General features: G+C 41.3%; 1 protein-coding gene across 11 annotated transcripts in view; it reads right to left on the bottom strand.

Annotated features, from left to right (window-relative positions):
- Positions 1–16,289: 16,289 nt before the first annotated feature.
- The window catches only part of Nubpl (NUBP iron-sulfur cluster assembly factor, mitochondrial), a 214,899-nt gene continuing 205,318 nt past the window's right edge, over positions 16,290–25,870 (bottom strand). For 10 of the 11 annotated variants that reach the window (XR_015621755.1, XM_087552646.1, XM_087552649.1 and 7 more), the window contains 2 exons: positions 22,266–22,348; positions 16,290–16,540 (listed from right to left, as the gene is read on the bottom strand). Coding sequence is in view for 10 of the 11 variants with exons in the window: in XM_087552646.1 (XP_087408772.1) it covers positions 16,478–16,540; positions 22,266–22,348 (146 nt within the window). In the remaining variant the exon portion in view is untranslated. The remainder of the gene's footprint in view (positions 16,541–22,265; positions 22,349–25,870) is intronic. The other variant, NM_001185025.1, reaches the window with a different exon arrangement.

Raw genomic sequence — 25,870 nt, 5'->3', positions numbered from 1 at the left:
CAAAGAGAGCAGAATAATGTCACCGGCAGGAAAATGGAACCAGAAATCGCCAGGTTTTAAAAAGCGAGATTCAGAAAAATAAATGTTTTCTTTTATATCTAGATTCTATGGAGAGAGAGAGAGAGAGAGAGAGAGAGAGAGAGAGAGAGAGAGAGAGAGAGAGGATGTAACAGTGGTATATGCTTGTCTATAATGGTTAATCCCCTCTACCACATAACCCAGGACTGGTAGTATGAGCCTGTAATGTGGACACTGAAGATAGGAGATAGCAAGTTTGAGGCAAGACAGGGCCATATGAGACCCTGTCTCAAAAAAATTCAAATAAAATATTTTTTGATAACCCACTAAGTCCAATTAGCACTGTCAATGTGTATAAGGGCGTGAGGCCATCAACAGGACCATGGGAAACCTACCGTCCTCAAAGAACCATTTCCTGTCTTCCAACAGATATTACTCGCCAACAGCTCCTCAGTTAGGTCAGAGCCTGAGAGTTCCTTCCCTAGTTTTCTGTCAGAATTTTGGTTGGTTTGATCACGTGGTAGTCACAGCTGCTCTGAGTTCATGATCATAACAGTCATATATCTAGGGGTGGGGGCAGTTAGGAGGGGGAGTATTAGCAGGAAATGGGATTTTTAAAAAAAATCTAATCATAAATATGTATGAAAAAGAGTTTACACACACTGTTTAAAAGACTTGAGAAAAGAAGGAGAACTTTTAGGAAGAGAATGGGGAATAAGAGGAGATGAGAGGGAGATGGAAAGACAACCCCGAGGAAAAGGCAAATCATCACGGGGCACCAAATTCACTGGGGACTTCATCTTAGACTTCTCTGCTCCAGTCACATGAGACATGAGCTGGTATTATTTACAAATTACCCACTCTGGTATATTTCGCTATATTAGCCCAAATAGACTAAAATATGAGCTTTATTAAGTTTAATTGTAGTTGTCAAGAGAATAACCATGACACCCTCTCTTTACTTAGAATCTTGCTCTTAAAGTCTGTGCCCAATTAGACGAGGGACTCTGACATGGCTCCTATTGCACATAAGAGGCAAATGATTTTAAAATCTCACCAAAAACGCATCAATTAAGTCCTCATTCTGATGAAAGGATGGAGAGCAGCTTATAAAACAAATAAAATAAAAAGGATTCATCCCTGTGACTTCACATAAAAGGGATTCCACAAGATCTGATGAGCATTTATGATGTGAGAAGTCTTAATCACACCTTGAATCTGACAGGTCATTAATAATATAATAAATCGCATTTAACAGCACTGTCTGAAATATGCTTCTATTCATCCTTTTAGACTGTTGGATTTTGACAACAGGAATTAGGCAGTGTAAGCGTGTGTGTGCGCGTGTGTGTGCTTGTGTGTGTGTGTGTGTGTGTGTGTGTGTGCGCGTGTGTGTGTTAGCACTCGCTGTAGGAGTCATGCCTCCACTTCTCCCTGAGCATCTTTGGTTCTATTGTCACTGTTTGGGTGCCAGTTTTGTAACTTTTCCTGGGGGAGACAAATGTCCACTCATTTCAGATACGGAATAAATATTCCCTTAGGAGTTGTTGGCCAGGGAGGTCCTACAACCCATGGAGGGTACTGTTTCTGCTGTCCATTACATGCAGATTGAACTTCTTGTTACGATGACATCATCTCATTGATATATTGCTGTAAGGAGACACCATGACCACGGTAACTCTTATAAAGAAAAACACTTGTTTGGAGCTGGCTTATAGTTTCAGAGGTTCAGTCCATCATCATCATCATGGCAGGAAACGTGACAATGATATATGCCTGTAGCACAGACAGACATGGTGTTGGAGAGGCAGCTGAGAGTTCTATATCTGGATCAACAGTAGAGACACTGGGTCTGGCTTAAGTATTTGAAAGCCCAAATCCCTCCTCTCCCAGTGACATATTTCATCCAACTGGGCCACACCTCCTAACCCCTGTCAAATAACACCACTCCTTAATGACCAAGCATTCAAATACATGAGCCTATGGGGCCATTTTTATTCACATAACCACAGCATCATATGTTTGGTTATAGGACATGGAGAAACCAAGAAAGGATCAAATGAGAAGCCCCTTTCTAGTATGTGTTTTGCTTTCACAGTACCGAAGGTATTATAAGGGCTGTTAGGAGAGCATTTTTATCAATAGTCTTGCCTAATTATAAACCCAATGTGCTACAACACTAACAGGTCAGACAAGATGTTCTCACAGTTGCAATAGCGGTGTGGCTGTTATAGGTTCAAGCAACTGTTTCACAACTGGATTTAAGGCCTGCTATACAGGAAGGAACTCAACATCTGAAAGTTTAGGCCACAGAAAAAGTTCATAGGGCCCACTGGGAAATGAACTGGTATTTTTTTACTTGAATTGCTGCTTTCTAAACATGCATGCTTATACTTATAGATCATTGTTGCTGTCAGTGTCAATCAGGCATGGAATAAAACTTTTTATTTTTTTGCAATGGGAGGTGCACTACAGAGACTCAAACCTGGTCAGTCTCCTGAGTGTTAGCATGATACAGAAGTCAGATGTTCAGCCATAGATTGAGGAAAATAACCCGACATCTATACCATACTCTGCAAGGCTCAGAGAACCCTGTGGAAGAGGGAGAAGAAAAAAAGTGTAAGAGTTTGAGAAAAAGGTAAAATGCTGGGTAACAATGTCCTCCAAACTGAAATATTCCATCCTGGAGAGAGACCCATGACGTCTCCAAGACTCAGGAAGTAAACAAAACTCCTGTCTTAGAAAGCTCTGGAGACTTAAAAGATTCATAAACCCCTTCCCATAGCTATACAAATATCAAACAACTGCTAGGGAGGAGACTCTAGCTGTCTGCATGCTGTGCATGGGGTTTCAGGCGTGCAGCTTTCAAGGAAGTGGTTCTCAGTCCTCCCAGCGTCACGACCCTTTAATACAGCTCCTCATGTCGTGGTGACCCCAACTGTAAAACTATTTTTGTTGTTAATTCATAGCTGTGATTTTGCTTCTGTTATGAGCTGTAGTATAAATATCAGTGTTTTCTAGTAGTCTTAGGTAACCCCTGTGAAAGGGTCATTTGATCCCCTGAAGAGGTCATAACCCATAAGTTGAGAGCCACTGTTGCACAGGATGTCACCATGCTTTGGAGGGCTTTAACGATGTCTCTACCATTGATTCAGTTACACTCCTGTAACTAACCTCTCACCAAAAGTCCTACCAGACACCCTAACCAATTCACTGCAGCACAAAGGGGGACTTTGGTGGGACGAATTCTGGTCTGTCATTGGTTCCTTTCTGGCACGAGTAGACGTTTGTTCATGCTTCCCCAGGAGAAGCTGTGCAACACTGGATAGTCCCACAGCCACCAGCCTCGTCCAGGCTCTTGCTCTCTCACGTTGCGTCCTTGTGATGAATTCTGCTGGTCCTGTTACTGACTGCCACTCTCCTGCGCCAACACTAGCATCTCATTTCCCACATACAGTTTTCTTTCTAAAAATGGCTTTCTTTCTAATCTTCCTTAAAAAAATATATATAGCTTAATTCATGTCAGAGTCAAGAACTTATGAGTGCCAATTTCTTGGTAACCTTACAAAGATAAATAATGGTGCCCATGTTTTAGTGCACATTGTAGCACTTGTCACATTTTCTTCATTATCCCAGATCACTTGTGTCGCTGGGTCTCTAGTGAGTGTATGTGTGTATAAGTGTGTTTGTGCACAGGCTGTGTATGCACATGTGTGCATGTGAGTCTGGAGGCCAGACTAATGCTTCTGTTTCACACCCCCAAAATAACTCATACCTGAATCATGGGTCCAGCGCTTCTGCTGTGCCGTTACATGGTCCTATCGTTCATCATTCCCTTATGTTTCAGATTTTTATCACGCACACACACACACACACACACACACACACACAAGTGTGTGTGTATTTATGTGCACATGGCCAACTCAGAAATTAGTTGGATTTAAATTTTATAAAATGATATATTGCAAATAGTTTAACAGTAAACAGTTTTCTTTTTGTTCCTTAGATCCATTCCTTCTTTAAAAGTAGCTCTGGTTGGGGCTGAAGAGATGGCTCAGTGATGAAGCCCTGGCTGCTGTTGCAGAGGACCCTGGTTCAATTCCCAGCATTCACATGGTGGCTCACAACTGTTTGTAATTCCAGTCTCAGGGAATCAGATGTCCTTTTCTGGCCTCTGAAGGCACCAGGCACATATGTGGCAGGCAGACATATATGCAGCCCAAACTCTCATACACACAGAATAAAAATCTAAGTTCCACTGGTGTACAGTGTTCGGTGTGACCCACAGTGGCTCTATCCGCTCTTCTGTCACCGGATATCTTAGTCTGTGTAGATATCTATAGGATGCAGAGCTTGCAAATTCGAGGCTGAGAACTTCCAGGTAAAGCTGTGTGCAAGGGTTCACTACTGTGTTGTAGACAGCTCAGCTATCATTGCATTGTAACCTTGAACGTGGGAGGCTGTAGCCAGCTCTCTGGGATCTCTCCACAAGGCACTAAGTCCCTTTAGTAAGGATCTCCCACAAGGCCCCATCTCCCAAAGTTTCGCCTCAAGCGCCACCTGTGGACCAGACTACCACAACGGACCCTTATGGGGCACAGAAATCAGCCAAATAAGAGGAAAAGCACACGCGTCCAAACAATAGCAGTAGAAAGCTGGGTTGTCTGCAGGTCTCTGCTATTTTCAACAGCACTGCCATAAACATTACATGTCTTCAAGTGACATGTATAAGCATCTCCAAGTGTTTAGGGGACAGAGTGGTTACAGACCTGACTACCTCTTTCTGCATTTCTAGCAAGTCACATCTCTTTTGACTCTTGTTCAGACTTCTGAATTTTTAGCATCTAGTGGGAAGGAAAGGACATTCGATGGTTTTCATTTGTATGCTTTCCACTGGGACTGACGTCTTTTATGCTTACTAGCTGTCCAAGTTTTCTGTCTATGAAACCCTGTTCACTGCTATTGGTTAGTTTTCAATTTCATTTTTCCTCTATTGCTTTACAAGAGTTCTTGAATTATTCCAAATAACCTGTTTCACACTGTATCCAGTCTGCTATTTTATATGTTTCTTTTACTGAAGAGGCATCTTCACTGTGACGTAATCTCTTCTTTCAGGATCAGCGTCTTTTGTAACCCATTTAAGGAATCTCTCTTTCCCATGGTCACAAAATTCTCCATTTTTTCTGGGTTTTAAATCTTTGCCTTAAACATTGATTTGACATAGCAGGAGACAGGGTTCATTTTCTTTCTATTGCCTCAGCAACACTGCTTTGTCATAGCTCAAGGATTCAGATGCGCATGGCTATTCCAAAGTGGTCTATTCTTTTCAACTTTCTAGCCCTACATCAACCCCAAATGTCTAATTACAATAGATTTCCAGTAAAGCTGGATTTCTGGGATTCTCAGACCTTTGTTCACATAAAAATTAAAATCAATATATTAGGCACATATAAAAGGAAGAATTATGTTTTTTAGAAAGCCTTTTTGTATCTTTTAAATTCTATCTCAAAGGCATGTATTATAAATATAAAAATTTTCGAGGATCTAGAGAGATGACACGTACATTAAGGGAACTTGCTGTATGATCACTAGAACCAATTTTACTTCATTTTTGATAGCTTCGTGTCCTCATTTATACAATGTGTTCCCAGAACCGAGAAAAGAGTTGAAGAAAATTTCTGATGATTCTTTTCAAAATTAAATGCATTTAGATTAGTCACTATTGCCACTCTCTGGCTGCAGTTACGAGACGTTAAGTTTGGGTGTGTGGCCTCCGTTGTACTTAATCTAGATGAACACCTATGATTAAGAAGCTACAAGAGAAAGCCAGTATTTAATGAAATTTGTATGTGAGTGAGTTTTACAGCATAATTCAAGAATACCTTCGCCACAGAGACAGCCTAATAATACATCCCATGGAGGTTTACAGTGCATGTGTAGGCTTCTCCATCTGAAGAAAAGAAGCAGCCGTGTGAACCATAATTAAGCCATTAGGCGCAGAGTGGGAGAGCATGTTTAACAACAGTTCAGCGGCTGCTGCACCCATACTCTCCACGGTTGTTTCCTGCTTGAAACGGATACAGTTGAAGGTACTTTATTATTTTCAACGTACTTATCAGTTAAAAGAAAATGAACATAGTTTTGGGTGGATATATTTAATTGATAAGAGACAACTGATGTTACTCTGAATGTCCAGCTGATGTGCAAGATAAAAATTACCAAAGGCAAAAAGTCTTAGTAACATGAAACAAAGGCCTCCTGGAGAATTTTAAATATCTATGAATACTTAGAAACCATAAGTGCCAGGAAACACTTCCACACACAGACTCCTTTTTCCCTTTTAATTACAAGAATATTCTTTTGTGTTAAAACTCTTTTTTCACGTTGGCATGGTGGCCAATGGCTGTAAAGCCAGCATCTGGGAGGCTGATGCGAGACCATCAGAAGTTTGAAGCAAGTGGGAGCAACACAGCCAAGACTGTAGCAAGCAAACCAACACACCAAACAAAACAAAATACGGTTTTTATTAACCGACTCACCGGCTGTCACCTGTTTGATCTTCAGGGAGGAAATGGTCCATCTCAATCAATGAGTTTACAAAAGTCGTTTTTCCTGATGCTGAGACAAGTAATTGGCAAAAGCAACACAGGATTTATTCTGATGCACTGTTCAAGGGGACAGTCTATCCCAGTGAGAAGTAATGAGGCAGCTTGTCACGGTGCACCAGGACGCAGAGGCAGATGAAGGCTGTGCTCAGCTCACTCTCAATTCTGTTCGTCTCAAGACTCCATCCCGTGGAATGGTACCATGCATATTTTGGGTATGTTTTCCCATCTCAACTAGGTAACCCATAATAGGTATGCCCAAAGATTTGTGTGCATGTTAATTTTAAATCCTATAAAGTTATCATCGTGACTAACATCACAGAGCTAGAATGCGACACATCACTAACATGCAGACCAGACCGCCTCAGCTGTGTGATTCCCATTCTCCGAATAGATTTGTATGTGACTCTGGGTATACAGGTTAAAAAAAGTACACAACCAGACATTTATGATAACACATAATAAACAAGTTTTTAAAATAATTCCTTGCTATACATATAATTTTACCATTTAAAGAAGATTCTTAAGGCAAATCTACACACGAATGAGGGCTGTGCTTGTCTATTTTTATAAGAATTATTGGCTGAATATCTGACACTTTGGGACATACAGCACTGTCTTGGTTACTGTTCTATTGGTGTGAACAGACACCATGACCAGAGCAACTTGTAAAAGAAAGCACTTCATCGAGGGCTTGCTTACAGCTGTGGAGGGGTAGCACATGGCCACTGAGGTGGGATACTGTAGGCAGGCATAGCGCTAGAGCAGTGCTGAGAGCTCACATCTTGAGATAACAATAATGAGACAGAGGGAACGCAAAGGCTTCTGAAACCTCAAGTCTACCCCAAGTGACATACCTCCTGCATCAAGACCACACCTAATCCTCCCCAAATAGTTCACCAACTGAGAAAAACAAGCATTCAAATATGAGTGTAAGGGGCTCCCATTCAAACCACCATAAGCATCTTCAACATTTTTCAGAGTTGATTAATATCTGATTTATAGTTGTCACGGCTAAGAATGACACAGGACACAAATATGTAGTACAAAATGGCATGCGTGTGTTGATAGCCATTTCAGAAACCACTGGAAACTCTGTCTTAATCTCAAGCCAAAATTCATTCAACTTTTAAAAATTAAACTTGTCAGCAACTCAAACAGAAACTGTAAAAAAGCCATTCTAACACAGTCTAATCCAAAGAAATACTAACTTGATCCATGCTGAGGAATGGTAATTAAGTCTTTGCTTTTTGTAATCACTAATGCTTAAGACCAGAAACCTTTGTATGTACAGTGAGCCCACTGCAATTACAGCACACGGCTGTCCAGATCTGGGTGGAATGTTCTGTGAGTGTGTCCTGTGAGTGTGTCCTGAGAGTGTGTCCTGTGAGTGTATCCTGTGAGTGTGTCCTGTGAGTGTGTCCTGAGAGTGTGTCCTGTGAGTGTGTCCTGTGAGTGTGTCCTGTGAGTGTGTCCTGAGAGTGTGTCCTGAGAGTGTGTCCTGTGAGTGTGTCCTGTGAGTGTGTCCTGAGAGTGTGTCCTGAGAGTGTGTCCTGTGAGTGTGTTCTGTGAGTGTGTCCTGTGAGTGTGTCCTGAGAGTGTGTCCTGTGAGTGTGTCCTGTGAGTGTGTCCTGTGTGTCCTGAGAGTGTGTCCTGAGAGTGTGTCCTGAGAGTGTGTCCTGTGAGTGTGTCCTGTGAGTGTGTCCTGTGAGTGTGTCCTGTGAGTGTGTCCTGTGAGTGTGTCCTGAGAGTGTGTCCTGAGAGTGTGTCCTGTGAGTGTGTTCTGTGAGTGTGTTCTGTGAGTGTGTGTGTCCTGTGAGTGTGTCCTGTGAGTGTGTCCTGTGAGTGTGTCCTGTGAGTGTGTCCTGAGAGTGTGTCCTGTGAGTGTGTCCTGAGAGTGTGTCCTGTGAGTGTGTCCTGTGAGTGTGTCCTGTGAGTGTGTCCTGTGAGTGTGTCCTGAGAGTGTGTCCTGTGAGTGTGTCCTGAGAGTGTGTCCTGTGAGTGTGTCCTGTGAGTGTGTCCTGTGAGTGTGTCCTGTGAATGTGTCCTGTGAGTGTGTTCTGGTTGGGTGTGGGCAGTGGCACACGCAGTGCAATGTGCACCTCTCAGAACCAGGACTGCAGTGCAGCACAGGCAGACACTGCTGGGGAGGCTCAGGATTCGCTGTGTGCTTGATTTTCAATTAATTTCTGGTCCCTGTACATTCAGGAATCTGTTACCAATTGCCATTTTTTTTCATAGCACTCACATTCAGTTATGTGGCCCCATGTGGGGTCATGACCCACAGTTTAAGGAGCTGGGTATTTGAGTTCAACAAAGCTTCCAGGCTCTTCTAGGAAATTGAAACTGATGACTTGGCTTAAATGTTGTTTAAATTAGAACAATATTTGAAGTTCTTTGGTTACTATACTCTAAGGGAAAGAAATTCTGAGGTAGAGTCTCACTCTGAAGCCTACTGGCCTAGAATGCACTGTGTGGCCCAGGCTGGACTCAAATTGTGGCTATCTCCTACCTCACCTTTCAAAATATTGAGATTATAGGCACAAACCATAAAGCCTTGGTACTGTCTGGAAACCTTAATCCAAATCACTTAAAAAGCAGTAAATGTGAAAATAAGTTGTTGCTCCAGATCACACACACTCAAAATAAAATCCCCAAAGACTCTTCCATTTCTACATTGCTGAGAATATTTTTTATATCAGAAATGAAGATTTTTTTCATCATATGTTTTGTTGATGTTGAGATAAACATGGCCTTTCTTTTTAGACCACTCTATTTTATTCTATTTATTTAATTTGCTGTTTACATGGATTAACTTTCAAATATTGGCTAACCTTCTATTCCCATTTAAAAAAAATAAATAAATGAAAGAAACTCTTGGCTGCTGTCTTGGTTTCTTTTCATTGCTGTGACATCCTGACAAGAGCAACTTAGGGAGAAAGGAGTTATTTGGCTCCCGTTCAGGGGTACAAGTCGTCACATTGCACCAGAGTCAAGACACAGAGAGCCTTGAATGAGTTCTGCTATTCACCTGCCTTCCTTTTCCTCTTACATAGTCCGGGAGCCCAGCCGGAGAATGGTGTACCCACAGGGGGCTGGTCTTCCCACTTCAATTAAATGAATGAAGATACCCTTTCCTCCACAGGCATGCCTAGAGGCCTATCTCCCAACTAGATCATTCACATTAGCCATACTGTTACATGCCTCTCTGGAGAAGAGATTCCTCTCTGGAATCAACTACACAAGATTTTTGCTAAGGTTTATTACAGTTATTATATTTATCTATCACATTATTATTGTTACTATATTATTTTGTACACTGTGTGTACTGGAGGAGAGATTCCACAGGGCACATGTAGAGGTGAAAGGAATTCTGTGGAGTCCGTCTTTCATTTGGGTTCCAGGGACTGGACTCTGGTTGTTAGTCTAGCACGGCAAAGACCTTTACAGGTGAGCCATCTCTCCGGTCCTCCTGTCTACAGCACTTGGTGTGCATTTATGGCAAGTATTTGGCTGAATTCTTGTACTGTCTGTGGCAGGCTTGAGTGTCAGGTCAATGACAGCTTCATAAATGAGCTAGGATCTGCTCTCTCATGTGCTGTCTGAATCCTTTGTCTAGAACTGGCCCTGTCTTTTCCTTCACTGCTGGGCAGACTTGCCAGTGAACCTCTCAGCCTGAAGTTTGAAGTTGTACTTCTGTGACTTACACTGTTCTGGCTATTATTTGTGGAAGGTGCTTGAATAACTTCTTTCTTGATATGTATAGTTCACCAAGTTGATAGTTTTACAGGCGTAAAATTGGTAACAGTTTCTACTGTTCTTTTAATGAACTGTAGCACCTTGGCGCCGCCTCATTCATTCCTGATTGGGTGATTTTCATCCTCTCTTAATAAGTCTGACTACAGTTTATTGATTTTCTTCCTATTTTCAAAACACCAGCATTGATCTCGGTACTTCCCTCACAGTTTTTCTCTCCTTCTCATCCTCCTCTTTCCTCCTCTGCTTTGGGCTTAATTTGCACTCATTTCTAGGTCACTAAGATGGACACTCACCTCACTGATTATCTGTCTTCCCCTCAAATATAAAGAATACCGTACATTTCCCTCTGCTCCTCACAAAGGTGGATGGTGTCTAGTCAGTTCAGCATGTCTTATGATGTTACTTCTTCCTTTTGACTCATGGGCACTTCAGAATGGAGGACAGACTTCTGCGATGTAGGGGGTTATTCTAAACATGCCATTAGTCCACCACGGTGAACGGTCTGCTTGCCTAAGAACATGATACACATTTGCTGCTTGGGACTAGAGTTAGAGCCTCGGCTCTTCAATGCTCAATGATGGCTGGCTCTTCTCCATTGGTGACTGCAAGACGAGTGTTGAAATCCTCAACTACACAATCGCAAATTGATTTGCGATTAGTTTACCAAATCAAGCTTTCTGCATGAAGACTGTTTTGTAATGTGGGCAGAGATTTAATATCATAGTATCTTTTTGGCTATTGCACCTTCATCATTACATGGTGCCTTTCCCCATCCCTAGAAACACTCCTCACCCTGAAATCTAGGCTATCTAACTATGCTGTAGTCACTTCATTTGTCTTTTGATAAATGTTTACATGGTATAACTTTTTCACTTTTTTCTTTTAAACTACTTAATTTAGCTCACATTCTTGTATGAAGTAGGAAGGGCTCATGCCCCTCCATCCCTAACTAAGTTGCTATGGACAACTGTTAGCTGCTAGGGGAGGAAGAGTCAATCATCTTTAAGGGTTTGACTCAATGTAGGTCAGCCCCACTCCACTCCAGCCGATGGCCCCACACTCAGGTATAGATAGCACGAAATGGAATTTGTGGGTTACAGGGGTGGGGGAGGGGGGAGAAGGAAAAGAGGCTGGAACAGAAAGGAGTTAAAGAGAGCAGGTGGTGAATATGTTCAAAATACATGGTATAAAATTCTCAAAGAATTTAGTAAAAATATTAATAAAAATACCGGATGACTTGGTCTTTGTGTGGTTCCCCAACAACTGGGGGACCTTGTCTGGCCTCAGAGGGAGAGGATGTGCCTAGTCCTGCAGTGACTTGATGTACCAAGGTAGGTTGGTACCCAGGGCAGCTTCCTCCTTCTCAGAGTAGACGGGAAGGGATATGGGGGAGGGGTTGTATGAGATGGAGACTGGGAGTAAGGGGGGGCTGCTATCAGGATGTAAAGTGAGTAAATCAATTAATGGAAAAAAATACTGGACATGGTATTTTGTACTTGTAGTCTTGTTTGCTCACGGAGTCTAGGAGTTAGAGAGCAGTCCAGGCAACAAAGTGAGACAGTGTCTGGGGGTTCTGGGAGTGGGCTGGGAAGAGGGATAGAGACAGGTGGTTTTCTTCTAGGCAGGATTGAGTCGGGTCTATTTATTCAGTTTGACAATTTCTTTTCTTTAGTATGTTTGGACATTTTTGGTCACTGAAGTTATGTATAAGTTTGAATGAAAACATGCCAGCATGCTACTGATTTTCTATTTCCTCTTTTGTATTTTTATTTGTTTGATTTTGGATCAAGTTTGTTTGCATGTTTTAAATAATTCCAAATTTTTTTTATCTCTACTACTGGCTGATCTTATTTTTAAAATGTTAATAGTTGCTCTAAACTTTATACTGTTTGGCTTGAGTTATTCAAGCCAAAGTTCTCCTGTAGGACTTACTGGTAGCCCACCCTCACTATTCATCACTTGGGCCACTCATGGACCGCCGCATATGTTGTGCATTTGTTATTAAACAATGTATGTGTACATCACTTTTAATGTACTCAATTGTCTTTTGACTGATTTAAAATAAGGCACTACATAATGATGATCACTCCTGTGTCCTAGCACTCAGTACACAGAGGCAGGAGGATTTCCAGTTCAAGACCTCTCTTATCTATATTACAAATTCTATTTCCAAAGCAAAAATCTGCTAAAAATAACAGGAAATAGAAGACAGTGACCTGTTTAAGGTGGATGCTGAATGTATTACATCAGAAATCCTGGCCGAGAAAGGGGTGGGGAGGACTTGCAGAGGTGAGCCAGGCGTTTTCATCATAGGGTGTGTAACTCCCAGAGAGCCATTATGACGGACAGGACATGCCCACTTAGTCCCAGGGTCAGCTGCGGTTGCCACATGACTTCAGTTGTTGAGTAGTTTTGAGAAAATCAAAACTCTGTAGTCACAGGCTCCTCTTTGTGTTGGGTAGATACTGTCCCTTACCTTCCATCTGTAGCTAAACGGAAATTCTCTCCAGTTTTGTTGTTACACGTGGATTCCACAAGCTATTTCAAAAGATCATGCACTGTGAAATATTCTTGGAGAACATAGTGGTGATAAACAAGTCAGTGAGTTATTGGTATGAAGACAAACATAAAGACTGGTGGACTAGAATAGAGGCCAAATAGCCACTGACTTGATGTAGATGGTGAAAGCAAGAGACAAAAGACATTGTCAGTGGTACTAGAAAATCAGATCTCCATAAGGAAGAAAAACAACAAATCACATCCATCCAAAGTTGTGTTCTCGCAAGCCCTAAGATATGTTACTAAAGTCAATAACGTAGGAAAAAGAATGGCAAATTTGAAATAGTGTAAGATCTTTTGTCCAGCAAAAGTCAACATTATGAGAAAAGAAAAGTCACAGAATGGTAAAGAAATCTCAAACACATAAAACTGACAAAAGATCCACACAGCATGGACACACAAAGTGTCAACAATACAACTCCAGCACAAACAGGCAAGAAAGTTGGCAAGGCTAACTTTCAATTAACTAGCCGAGAGTACATACAGTTGTTCAAACTCATTTGTATTTTGAGAATTTCAAACCAAACTCAGTGATATATCAGTTAACAACTGTGAGTAGTTCCACTTTACAATAAACAATTCAACAGAAATCCACAGAGACCAAGGCATTGTTTAAGAAAGTTCAGAGCAGTAGGATTTGGAGTAAACACTGGAACAAGTTAAATGTCCATCTACAGTGCTTTGTTATCTATGCATCAATGTCACAACATCCCCTTCCAACTCCTTTAAAAGCTTTGTAGGCTGTGAGGTGGCTCAGTGGGTAAAGGTGTTTCCCATCAACCCTGACAATCTGGTTCTGATCCTTGGCACTCAAACAGTGAATGAAGAAAACTGATTCCCACAAGTTTCTCCTTCTAGAATTAGCATGGATGACTTAGTCCAAACATTTCACCTTATATACAGATTTCTTTTAATTAAATTTTTGTTTTGAGATAAATACAGATTTGCATATAGTTTTGAGAAGCAAAACAGAGATTTCAAGTGCCTGTAATTAAAGTTCCTTCAGTGAGTAATAACTTGTAAAACTGTAATACAATCTCAAAACCACAAAGAAACAATAAAAAGCACAATAAAGACTTCCACCAGCCCAACTTTGTAAATGTAGCTTTTATTTCCTCATAGGAGGGTTTGGTATGAGAGCCAAACCCATGTTGTATGAATACACAGCTTGAGCTGAGCCCAGAGCATTTCTTTCTCTGTTCTATCTATCCCTAGTCCTAGGCCTGGAAGCTTCTAGCCTCAGAACAATCTAATCTGCAAGCCTGGACCCTGAAGGCTTCAGATTCCAGCCTCACCTGCTAATTTAAGCCTAGAATGTTTTCAGCCTCCAAGACTTACTGATGAATAAGCTCACCCTTTCTCATTCTTTCTGAACTCTGGCTGGCTGGTTCAATTCAGCTTTTTTTTGGCTTAAATTCCTCTCTGAATTGACTGATTCAATCTGGCCTTTCTCATCTTCTAATTGAATTGCTGTGCTTGGCATCAAACTAATTCTGGAAATTTGTTCTAATGTTCTGTTTCCTTTACCTTCTCTGGCTTCTGTCTTCACCCATGTCTAACTTGTTCTCTCTGCAACCTATCTATAAAACTGTCCATATAAAAACTGCCCCCTCCTTGCACTGCTTTCAAGTAACTTTTCTCCTGAGAGTTGGAAGGATTCTACCTCTGACTCATTCTGTCAAATCTTTCTCTGATTCATCACTTTGTCTGCCCCTCAATTAGATGTCATTGTTTGGGATTAAAGGGGTGTACAAGAATATGCCTGCATTCCAGCTGAATCACACAGACCTAGAAGGTCTTTGGGTATGATCAGAGCAGCCATGTTGCTGGATTAAATTCTTCTATCCTGGTGCAGACCTGTAATCCCAGCTATGACATAGGCTGAGGTAAAATATCATAAATCCACAGCCAACCTGGCTTACACAGCATGTTCAATGTCAACCAGAAGAACAGTGAGATCTTGTCTCAAAATTAAAAAGAAAATATATACTTCTATGGTAGAACCCTTGCACAGCATGTATGAAGCCCCGAATTCAATCTCTAGTCCAGCAGTGGGGGAAATATTGTCACCTTTCTGGGATCCCCCATGTTGCTTTTATAGTTATACTTAATGTTCTGTCTCCACCCTTTCTTTACATGGCTATAAGCTAATCTATCATCCTTTTCATTTCAAAAGCATACAAGTGGATCATATGGCCCACTGTCTTATGAGATTGTGGCACAAATCATCACAAATCCTCGGTTTTCTCATTTTTAACTGTGGAGAAGGATTTCATGGTACAGATGTTTTATAACCATTCAACCATTCAATCACTGCAGAAAACCTGACTTCTTTGGTCTCTCATATACTGCTAGAAATGTCCATTTAGTTGTTTGTTTGAAGGTGTATTTGCCCATTGGTTAATTTTATAGCTGCCAATTAAAGAGCAGCATCATAGAACATCACAGAGTTTGCCAGGGTCACAGACCCCTCCTGTATAACCGACCATACATCACAGACGCACTGCACTCCTGCACTCTTATCAACACTTACAGCTTTACAGCTACTGACTTTGGGATGTTCTTGACATTCAACTAGACAAGACATATGTTTTTCAAAGTACATTCTTGGAAACATGAACACCACAAAATACCCATAAGGAGGGGGTTGGGATGTCATGATCACAGGGAATACTAAGCCCCTCTTTTGCAATTAGAAAATGTTGTATAATTGAGGACTCTAGTAGAAAACTACCAAATCCCAACTTCATCATCTGCTAGAAACAGCAACCTATTATAGAGCACTTATTACTTTTCCCATAGCTCCATTTCTCATTCATAAAATGAGTAAATGAACAGTGCCCCAATGATATAAATGAAAGATTCTAAAGCTATATTCAGAGGTTTCTTAACCTCTGAAATGTTGCTAGCCACAATTAAATGCTTTTCTTTATAAGATCTGCCATGGTCATGGTCATAGATTCTCTTCTTAGCAATATAACACTGGTAAAGACATTATAACCAAATCATTATCAATGCACTGACCCCATTCTGGAGATTCAGATTTATCAAGTCTGGGCAAGTCTGTGCCACATGAAGTAGATGTCCTATTCATCAAGTACATGTTTAATACAGGACTACAGGAAAGATACAAACTGCCTGGGGGCAAGGTGCTATATTTATATCCACACCCACAGTTAGTAAGCCCCTTTGAGTGACTTGCTTCAGCAGTTCTCTACAAACCTGGAACTATAACATCATGAAGTCACAGTTTAAGAGACAGCTCAGTGAAAGCAGTGCTGTGCTCACTTGTCAAAGATGCCAGTTGTCAAAACCCCAAACAGAGAATCATCATATACAGCCAGCACATACACACGAACATTTTATTTATGTCATAGATCATCAAATCAAATCTGAAAACGAGACATTATTTCTTTAGAGATGAATGAAAATAATCAGAATTGCCATTATTTTGGTGGGTCTCACCCTACCACAATGCTCATTTTTGACAGTTCATGATTATCAAATACCAGGACACGTTCCAGGGCACTTGGGAATCATTCTGGAGGTGACTTCAATCTTCTTACCACTTCTGAAGCAATATTCAGGTAAGCTTTGGCCTGGAAAAGAACAGACTCATTGTTCTATGTTTCTCAGCAGACACTGAATGAATCCTGAACTATTTACCACAGGTACCCGCTGTATCTGATCAGAAAGCAGCAGACTGGGGTGTAAACTCTTAACATAAGTGAGCATAATTGAACATAAGGCAGTGTATATTGTACAGAGGAGAAAAGGTTTCTCACCATTTGAGGGTAAGTGCTTAGAAGTGCTTAGACTTTCTGGAAAAAAAAAAACTACTAGCAACCGCTGTATTTCAAATTCTAATTTCAATGTCAGTAAATTAACAACCTAGTCCAGTTTCAGAAAATGTAAACCTCCCTCCTCTGAGAAATCCTGAGTTAGATACTGCCAAGTCTTGTTTGGCACAAGAGGAATTAGCCAGTTAAAAGAGAGCTATTTCTTACTACCTGTGCTTTCTCTCTAGAAGGCATTTTCTTCACTCTCCCTGAGACAATTCACAGGAGCAACACCAAGCACAAGACAGCTCTTCTCCAGGTGAATTTGGGCATCGTGCAAAAATTTCCGGTTCAAGTGTCACATACCTTCTCTCTGGGATTCCCAGCACAAAGCATTGCTAGGAATGGATCCAAAGACACAGGCTAACACAGCACCCTTTGTTCTGGCTACAATGACCATGAGATCTGAATTTTAAAAACTCTCTTAACAAATGCAATAGTAACTGCCAATCTCATCTATAAACAGTAACTATGAAACAGTGAGGCTCTATTTTTTTGAGGCGGGGTTTCACCATGTAGTCTAGACTATCCTTAAATTTATAATCCTCCTGCACCAGCCTTTTAAGTGCTAAAATTTCAGCACGTGTCACCATATTAAGATTTTGGAAAAGCACAATTTCTACTCTAATATAGTTAAAGCATACTACCACCATTATTAAAAACTACCCAGCTTCCTATTTGCTAGTCATAAATCAGGGATAAATGCTATATTCCCCCTTCACCTTGTAAATGAGGGGACCACGGCCTAGAAAAGATGGTCTAAAACATGCCTACTTGTTAACAAGTTGGACTTCGAGTCAAAGTGACCAGCCTTCTGGTCCCAGACTCCAGTGCTGCACACTACAGAGAGGTCCCGGCATCTGCTTGCTGAGTGACAAATGTATGTCACACATCTTCATTTATGCCTGAACCCCAACAGCTGGATCAGTGACATCGCACATAAAATCACTTAGCTCTTGCCTGTGTTAGAGAAACAAACAAGCCACAATACAAAAACTTCTGGGTAATCCCAGAATAATTAATTTCTCACACTCAGCCTTCGCTCTTTAACGGACCTTAGATTCCCAGTGTATCACTCAAGGTTAGATTGGCATTTGCTGTGAAGCCCCCAAAGTGCTGATTTTAACAGGTTTGACCACTACAAAACTGTTGAGACTGGATATTTTTTAAGGAACTGCTGTATCATTTCAACAAATCCATTTTGCAAATCCTTACTGCATCTGAAGCACTATGCTGGGAAATCTATGAGATGTTATGATTTAGAAGGAGGCAGAACAGCTCATGGGAGAGAAGCTAGGGCCCTGGAGTCACACAGGCTGGGCTAGGAGTCTTTCTTTCATGTCTGATTAGCGGAGGGGCCTTGGGCTAGTTACATATCCCCCCTAGGCTGTTTCTGTAGCTGGAAAATGGCTGTGCGACCACACACACTTCCGAGGATTTGGGGAAGGCATGTAAGGTGCTGGCACAGAATACATTAATAGTATGCCCCAGGGAGTGGACGGCCTGGCCAGGCATGGTATTATACACAACACTCGGGAGGTAGAAACAGAAGAATGAGAAGCCACAGGCCATCCTCAGCTACAGTGAGTTGAAGGCCAGACTGGGCTATAGAAGACTCTGTCCTCAAATTCCAAAAACAGAAGAAAGAAAGAAAGATAGAAAGAAAGAGAGAGAGAGAGAGAGAGAGAGAGAGAGAGAGAGAGAGAGAGAGAGAAAGGCAGGCAGGAAGGAAGGAAGGAAGAGAAAGAGGGTAGTTGGGAGGCAGGAAGAGAGAGCTACAGTCTCACTGAACAGTTCACATGAATGTATGCTTTTGGAGGACATTTCCTTTCAAAGAAAAATAAAATCCCTATTTCTTCCTTCATCTTACACGTCACAAATACATCTATGTAAAAGATATAACTGAAATTTCTTAAGCTGTTAATCCTCTTCATTCATTAACTCCACTTCCCCACTATGATTGCAGATCTGTCTAACCAGCCATTTAAAGGCACCCTGTGTGCTCTGCCACTACTAGGTGACAGGGAACGAGAGTGCCTATTATACAAAAGCTAGTTTTCATTTTTGTTTTGAAATATTTGTAGTTGGTAATCATATTTAGTTCATATTAAGGTAGTGGGGTGATAATCTAGAAATTATAAGATAATAAAGCTTCCATTTATATTTGAAAATCTTCAAGAATAACTTGAGAGGACATCATTTTGTATGCTAATGTTTTTATTTTATACAAATGATAAAACCATAGAACCATCTGTCATCAGCCCAGTCTATGTGTACTGCTCTTGGCTGAGGGCAAAGGTCAACAATTCCAGTGCCGCCAGCATGAGGTGATGCTGTGACATCTAGGAGTGCTGAAGGCAAGCCTGCCATCTCCCTCCCCTGTTGCACTCTCTGGCTGTCACTCCACTCATATTTGTGCTGTTCTTGCTCTTCCTTCCAACTGGAACACCCGGTGCAAGTTTCGGTGAGTTCACTGGGTAGGTAGCAACCGTTAGCCCTTAACTGGGGGCACCTGCCTTCCCACTTCTCCCATGATGCCTGGCTCACCAGGGCCCTCACCTTTGATTGAATGGTTGTAGTGCTCACCTCTGCTGCAAGTTAAATGTGTCTGGTGAGTTCAACTTTCAGAAGTAAAATTTCCTTGTGTTACAGGGGAAAAGAAAGTTATCAGGAGGCAAGATTCATTGTAGCTAGAGACAGAGTCTAGGAGTCAGGAAATACCATTAATGCTGAAGCTGGGAACCCCACTTTCATGACGCAGGGTAGATGGCAGGAGAGTAATGTTTCCTTGGAGCTTGGTAAGGGTAAGACCATACAGGGACCCAGCCCTTAATGAGGGGAGAGGAGAGGCATCTGTCTGGGCTTTAGAGAGTCAGTTTTAAGGAGAGCAGGAAGGACAGAGTTAACCTATTTTGCATCTTCCAGTTCAGTTTCATGTATTTTATTTAACCTTCTCACCATGACATCAATATGTAGATGGGGGAGAAGGATTCAAAAGCTTAGAGAAATCTTTCTTGGCTTCTGCTTAGTGGCATGCTTAGCAGTGACTCCACGCAACTCTGATTCTGAGCTTTTCCATCCTGCACAGACCCCCTTTGTGATTTCTGGGCAGTTTCCCAGAAAAAATAAAACGACATGATTTCCAGAGATTCTCTGACCAGGTCAGGATCCATGCCCTGTCCCATGGCTGTCTTTGCAACAGAACCTAAGGGGCAGATTCTCCTTGGCCTCTCCTCCAGAGCTCTGTGCTGTATGGAGTGACCTGGACGCCTACTCACATGCACTCTAGCCTTGAACTGGCCTGGGGTAATTAGAGAGTCAAGCAGAAACTGAACTAGAAAGAGGAAGCATGGAGCCTAAATCGGCTGAGTGTGCGAGTGCTTTCTAGTACTATCCTAGACCAACTTCCTCAGTGTAAACAAACCGCTGCCTAGAGGGTAAAGGAGAGTACACTTGCCTCATAGGGATGCATGGGAATTGGGTAAGAAACGGTACCAGTTAGTGACCTAAGCACTGTGCCAGTCTCTTAGAAATCAGAGCAGTTAATATGGGAGCCAGAGCTTGACACATGTAAAGGGATCATTCTCTGTGAAGAACAGACTAGCCTTTTACTATTTCAGTTAACTAGCTCCATGACAGTCCTGGGGAGATATTTGGCCTCCTTGAGCATCAGTTCCCTCGTCTGAGAAGACGGGGATTCTCACATACCACTTTGCATCATTATAAGGACAAAACTCCTGTAAATAACAGCCTGACTGGGGTCTGGCCCTGCAACTACTATTATTAGAAAATGGCCATCACCACTGTCTGCAATCTCAGAGCAGAAGTGATGGCTTCCATGGAAGGAGAACAGGATCCAGGCACCGTATGCTCTCCTTTTTTGCGGCCATGTCTACTTAAGCCTTTGTATTAATATTAATAATGAGCACATGAGACATTTATCATTAAAACTAGCCTAGAGAAAGACTGGACCTGTCTTTGGACCTTCAAGATTACCACCCAGGAATGGTGAGACCCAGTTATTACACATGTAGATCAGACTACAGAAACATTAACTCCAAAATCCCACCAATACTACTGCTTAGCATTTAAAATTATATTGCCTTTGGATAGCTTGTTATATGTTCTCTGTTAATTGATATTTCTCTAATTCAATGTATTGCTTCTTATTCTTATTTTTGGAGTATTTTAAAGATAAAAAGCAATAATAAATAGGTAGAAATAATTTAAAATCTCAACTCATAGTTAAAATTAGTAGTAACTACTACTATTTTAAAGGAATTACCATAGAATACCTTTAAATATTCTGCTTTTGGAAGTCATTTTAATGTGCATAATTAAAAAATCCTCATTTCAAACTTTTCATATACTTTATATTAAAATTATACTTTGATAGTTGGGACTACCATACTTTAACAGGAAAGCAATAAAGAGTTATGGTTTTCCTGATCTGAAAGCTCTTTAAAGAAAAATTGGAAAGGAAATTTAATACCGGAAAGGCATAGAAAAAGAAAACATTGATAAGCACCATATTGTATTTACTCAAAGGTCACACTCCAACAGCTGCACCACATGTGCTGACACTCAGGACAGGGAAAGGATGACCACCAAAGGGTGACTCTAGATGAATCCATGCATCCGAGCAGCAAGGCCGAGTTCATTCACGACTCTAGATCAAATCTCCTCTCACTTTACGCATGATATTAGCCAGACTTGGTTCTTTACTTTCTTGTTCACAGAAGATTAGAGGAGTGAGGAGGAATGAGCAGGCAGTCCTGTCCACTGTGGTGGGGCTGGAGAGTGGGTACAAAGCTCCCAGGAGACTGGGGTGTTGTGGAAGGGAGTACAGAAACTACAGACAGACACAGATGATAACTGGGCTTCCGAATTAAACAGCAAGACTGAGCAGAAAAAGATATGTATGTGATCTGATTTCGTGTCTATTTTTCAGTAAACACTACAATAACACATTTTATCCCTAATATTTCCATACTTTGGCAACTTTGAAAATCTATCAGTTATATCTCTTATGATGCTGGCTGATAATACACCACTAGGTTTTTTATCTACTCCCCAGTCCTATTCATTAAAGTAAACACAACAAAAATCCCATCCCTACGGATTGGGTACTCCAAAAACCCCCTTTCTCACGTCAGGTTCTCTTCTCCCTCAATAACATCTGAGGGTGCAATACTAAAGTGACACACTCTTGAGCAGTCAGATGTTGCCAGCTAGCAAGGTAAGGATCTTTAAGTTCTCCTTATGGGGTTCTTCTCGAGAAAACTGCTGTCTGTTTGTTGAACTGAAAGTTTGGTATCCACATGTGCATCCTAGCATGACATGAGGAATGACTTAAAATCAAGGTAAGTCACTGTTGTCAACATGTCTGCCCTATGCACAAGCAAACGACTTCATCTCCCAGACTTTCTGTATATCATAAAGAGTACATCCCACAAAAAGAAAGAAATCAGAAAATGTCACTTACCTCATCACTTTCAGGCTGAGAAAAGACAACTGGCTGACCCATATCTGAAGCTTCCCTTATACTGAGGTGTAAGGGGACATCTCCTGCAGAAGCCCAGGAGGAAACATTAGAGCCAGAGAAACTGACAGGGGCATCCTCAATCTCACTACTCCATGTTTGGAAAGAAATAAAATCTGAGCTGAAGCTTCTCAAACAAAGCTGAATTATGTCTACCTACCCTCAATTTGCTAAATGCCTAAAAGAGGAATTTCAAATGTAAATTAAGGTGGAAAAAAAAACCACTTAGGGCAGTCAAGAGACGGTATGTGTGTGTGTGTGTGTGTGTGTGTGTGTGTGTGTGTGTGTGTGTGTGTGTGTGTGTGTTTCTATAGGTTGCTCTGGGGCAACCAAGCGTGAAGGGAGGCATCTGATTTGTTCTCCTGGAGGCAAAGGCTAGCTCAGAGGACATGTGTAAGTGGTTTCCCTGGAATAGCTGATACAGACATACTGTATTTTACACCATGAAAGGGATGGATGAGGAAAGAATGTTGAGGCAAAAGAGCCCCAAAGACCTTGGTGGTGGTGTTGGATGAGTGAGTGATGGAAACTGCTTAATAGTAAGGCAGGAGCTGGCAAGGTGGCTCAGCGGGTAAAGGTGCTCGCTCTCAAACCTCATGACCCAAGGTTGAGCCCCAGCACCTACATGGTATAAGGAGAAAATCATCATCAAGTTGTTCTCTGACCTCTACATATGTGCCACGGTACCTGCATGCATAAACATATACACAATCACAGAAAATGTGTAATAGAAACATTTAAAAAGTAAGTCAGACATGTATCCCAATGTCAACCTGCTTTTGAGACATTGTTCTTTTTCTTACTATCTACTAAGCCATGTAGCATGACACATGACCTTGTGAGCTTGGTGTGTTCTTGGGCAGCACTGCCAGAAAGCAGCCATGTGCATCTGACAATGCTGTACCAGTAGGTGGGAGAACGTAAGAGCAGAGTGCTTTGAGCCAGTCTCCTGAGCCTCAGAGCGTTCTCTGAAGTACCCGAACTCCTGCTCAGGCTACCAAAATGTGTGTTTAAATGTGCATTTTATGCCACACAGTACCCTGAGCATCAATATCAACAATGCAGAAGTCTATGTCACAGAATATTGTAATTTATTACACGTGACATGGCAGAAGGAGAGGCATCAGTCAGCTCTGTCATTGTATTTCTTTTTTAACCAGTTACTTTCATATTTTTCAGTTATTACAAAATAGGTTTCATTATAAAATTTTTCACACATGTATATTGCTACATTCTGCTCATATAATCTTCACTCTATTAAATATCCACGATGCTAACCTTGGTTGTCAACTTGACTATATTTGTAATCAACTAAAACGCACCTGTGAGAGATTTGCTTGACTGGATCATGAGAGGTAGGAAGACCCTCCCAAATCTGGCCATGTCTTCTGCTGGCAACCCACATGAAAGGTCACAGAGGAAAGAAATCTCTGCTTTTTGCCTGTTTCCCTTCACTCTTGTTGGCAAGTTCATCTATTCTGTCCTGAAGAATTACTTTGCTGGTATTAAAACCCACTTCTTCAGGATACTAGAATAGACTAAAGACCAGCTGAGACATCTAGCCTCATGACTAGGACAACTACTGGATTGTTAGTCTTTTGGTATAGGTTGAGAGAGAGAGCCATTGTTAGACCAGTCAGACTGTAAGCTATTCTAATAAACTATACATGTTCTTTCCCCACCCTCCCCTGCATTCCTTTAGAGAACCCTGACAAATATAATATCTGCCAGCCAAATTACAAAATATAAGATTATTTCAATATCCATTTAAGGATTAGCTTTGCAGCAAATTTGATGTCCCTTCTACAGATCAATATAAAACTATAGGGGATTCTCACACAGCAGACAGGGTAAATGTTACATAAAGTGTTTAGAAACCCAGAAAGATTTTTATCTTGGTTTATGAATAGCAAGGAAACCTGAATAGCTTCTTTTCTGCCCCAGAAATGGAGTAAAAGAGGCCAAGCCTGTATCTCACACAGTCATCCACTGGCACGGTCTTTGCCCTCCAGAGAGTCATAACGTTACACGCAGACACAGAAAGCCATGGAGGCCACAATAGAAATGGGAAGAAAGCCCGAGGAACAGCCTGGGAGGGAAGAGCACCTTAGAAAGAGTCGGCACATTTCAGATGCGAGCGGCCTCTGCTCTGAGATGGTGTGAGGTGTTATCAGCTTGGTTCATGAGGAGAGCGGTCTGAAGAATCACTTCCGGCCAGAGGGATGGCTCGGTCAATAAAGACACTTGCCTGAGTTCAATTTCAGGAACTTGCACCATGGAAGGAGAGTATTGACTCCTGAAAGTTGTTCCCTGACCTCCACATGCACACAATAGCACATGTACCACACCCCTTCACCCTAACACACACGACGAAAATCTATTTTAAAATAGAATTTAAGGAATTCCAAGAGCTGTTTTAGGAATAAGCAAGCCAATATGTAATAAAAGAATAGGGGTGGGGCTGTTAAACAGCAGGATACCTCAGCTGAGAGAGCTCTCCTGGTTTCAGTTCCTCATCCCTAGTTCCAACCTCTTCATTAGCAGATCTCTTGCTGCCATCCATGCGACTTTCTGGGGTTTCCTGACTACGTTAAGTAGACGAATAGGAACTCTAAGTTACCTTTCCTATAACAGGGTTGAGCTCTCATCTATGACAAGGTCCATGGTCATTACTTCTGACATAATTTCAGTCATCATACATCTGTGAGCCACTGCTTAAGAAACGACTTCCAGTCTCCAAGAGGATTTGGCATCTAATACATGACTCACAAAACTGTTCCACTTGCTCCAAGTTAGGGAATTAAACCACCAGCCCAATTCAATAATGCCATTGTAATTATGCATTTATGTTATGATATAAGGGAAAGTCAATCTGTTGTGTTATTATGTAGATTTGGAAAATTGAACTTTCTAGGCTAGTTAAGTAAAAAACAGTTTCAGAATATAATTAGTAGATATAATTACAGTAATGTATCAAAATATATCATTAGCATTCACCTGGTATTACAGTTGCCGCTACAGAGTGAGGAATAATAACAATAACATATTTAGGATTAACTTTCAGAAATGTATTATAATAAAGGATGGTTGAAATTCTTTCATCTCTAAAGGATCTTAATTTTCAACTATCTGTAGCTAGTAACATCTGTCTTCACCCAGAACAGAAACTCAGCCACAATTACAATAGAAAACACGTTGTCTTAAACACCCAGAGCTTACGTGTGGATGTTTTGAAAAAGCATGTTTTACCCAAAATCTGTTTATTTTTCACTCATCACATATTTTTATTCTCCTCCTAAACTACTTAATTCTCTGATTCAGTGCTATGAACAATATCTACAATAAAAACTCACGTGCCATATTTCTTAGAAATGGTAATCACATATCACAGTAAAACAGGAGGAGATACTGTGCAGCGGAAAGACGGACGCACAAAGAGCCTCTCATGAGGGCACTCACACACGATCCTAGCATCGTGTTCGAGTGCTGTCCCACTGACCGAGCATGTCCATGTACACTGACTTAAACAGGACCGTCTATGTCCAATC

Source organism: Rattus norvegicus, chromosome 6, assembly GCF_021556685.1.
Source record: "Rattus norvegicus strain SHRSP/BbbUtx chromosome 6, alternate assembly SHRSP_T2T, whole genome shotgun sequence".
Classification (NCBI taxonomy): Eukaryota; Metazoa; Chordata; class Mammalia; order Rodentia; family Muridae; genus Rattus; species Rattus norvegicus.
This window is presented reverse-complemented; position numbering and strand designations above follow the sequence as displayed.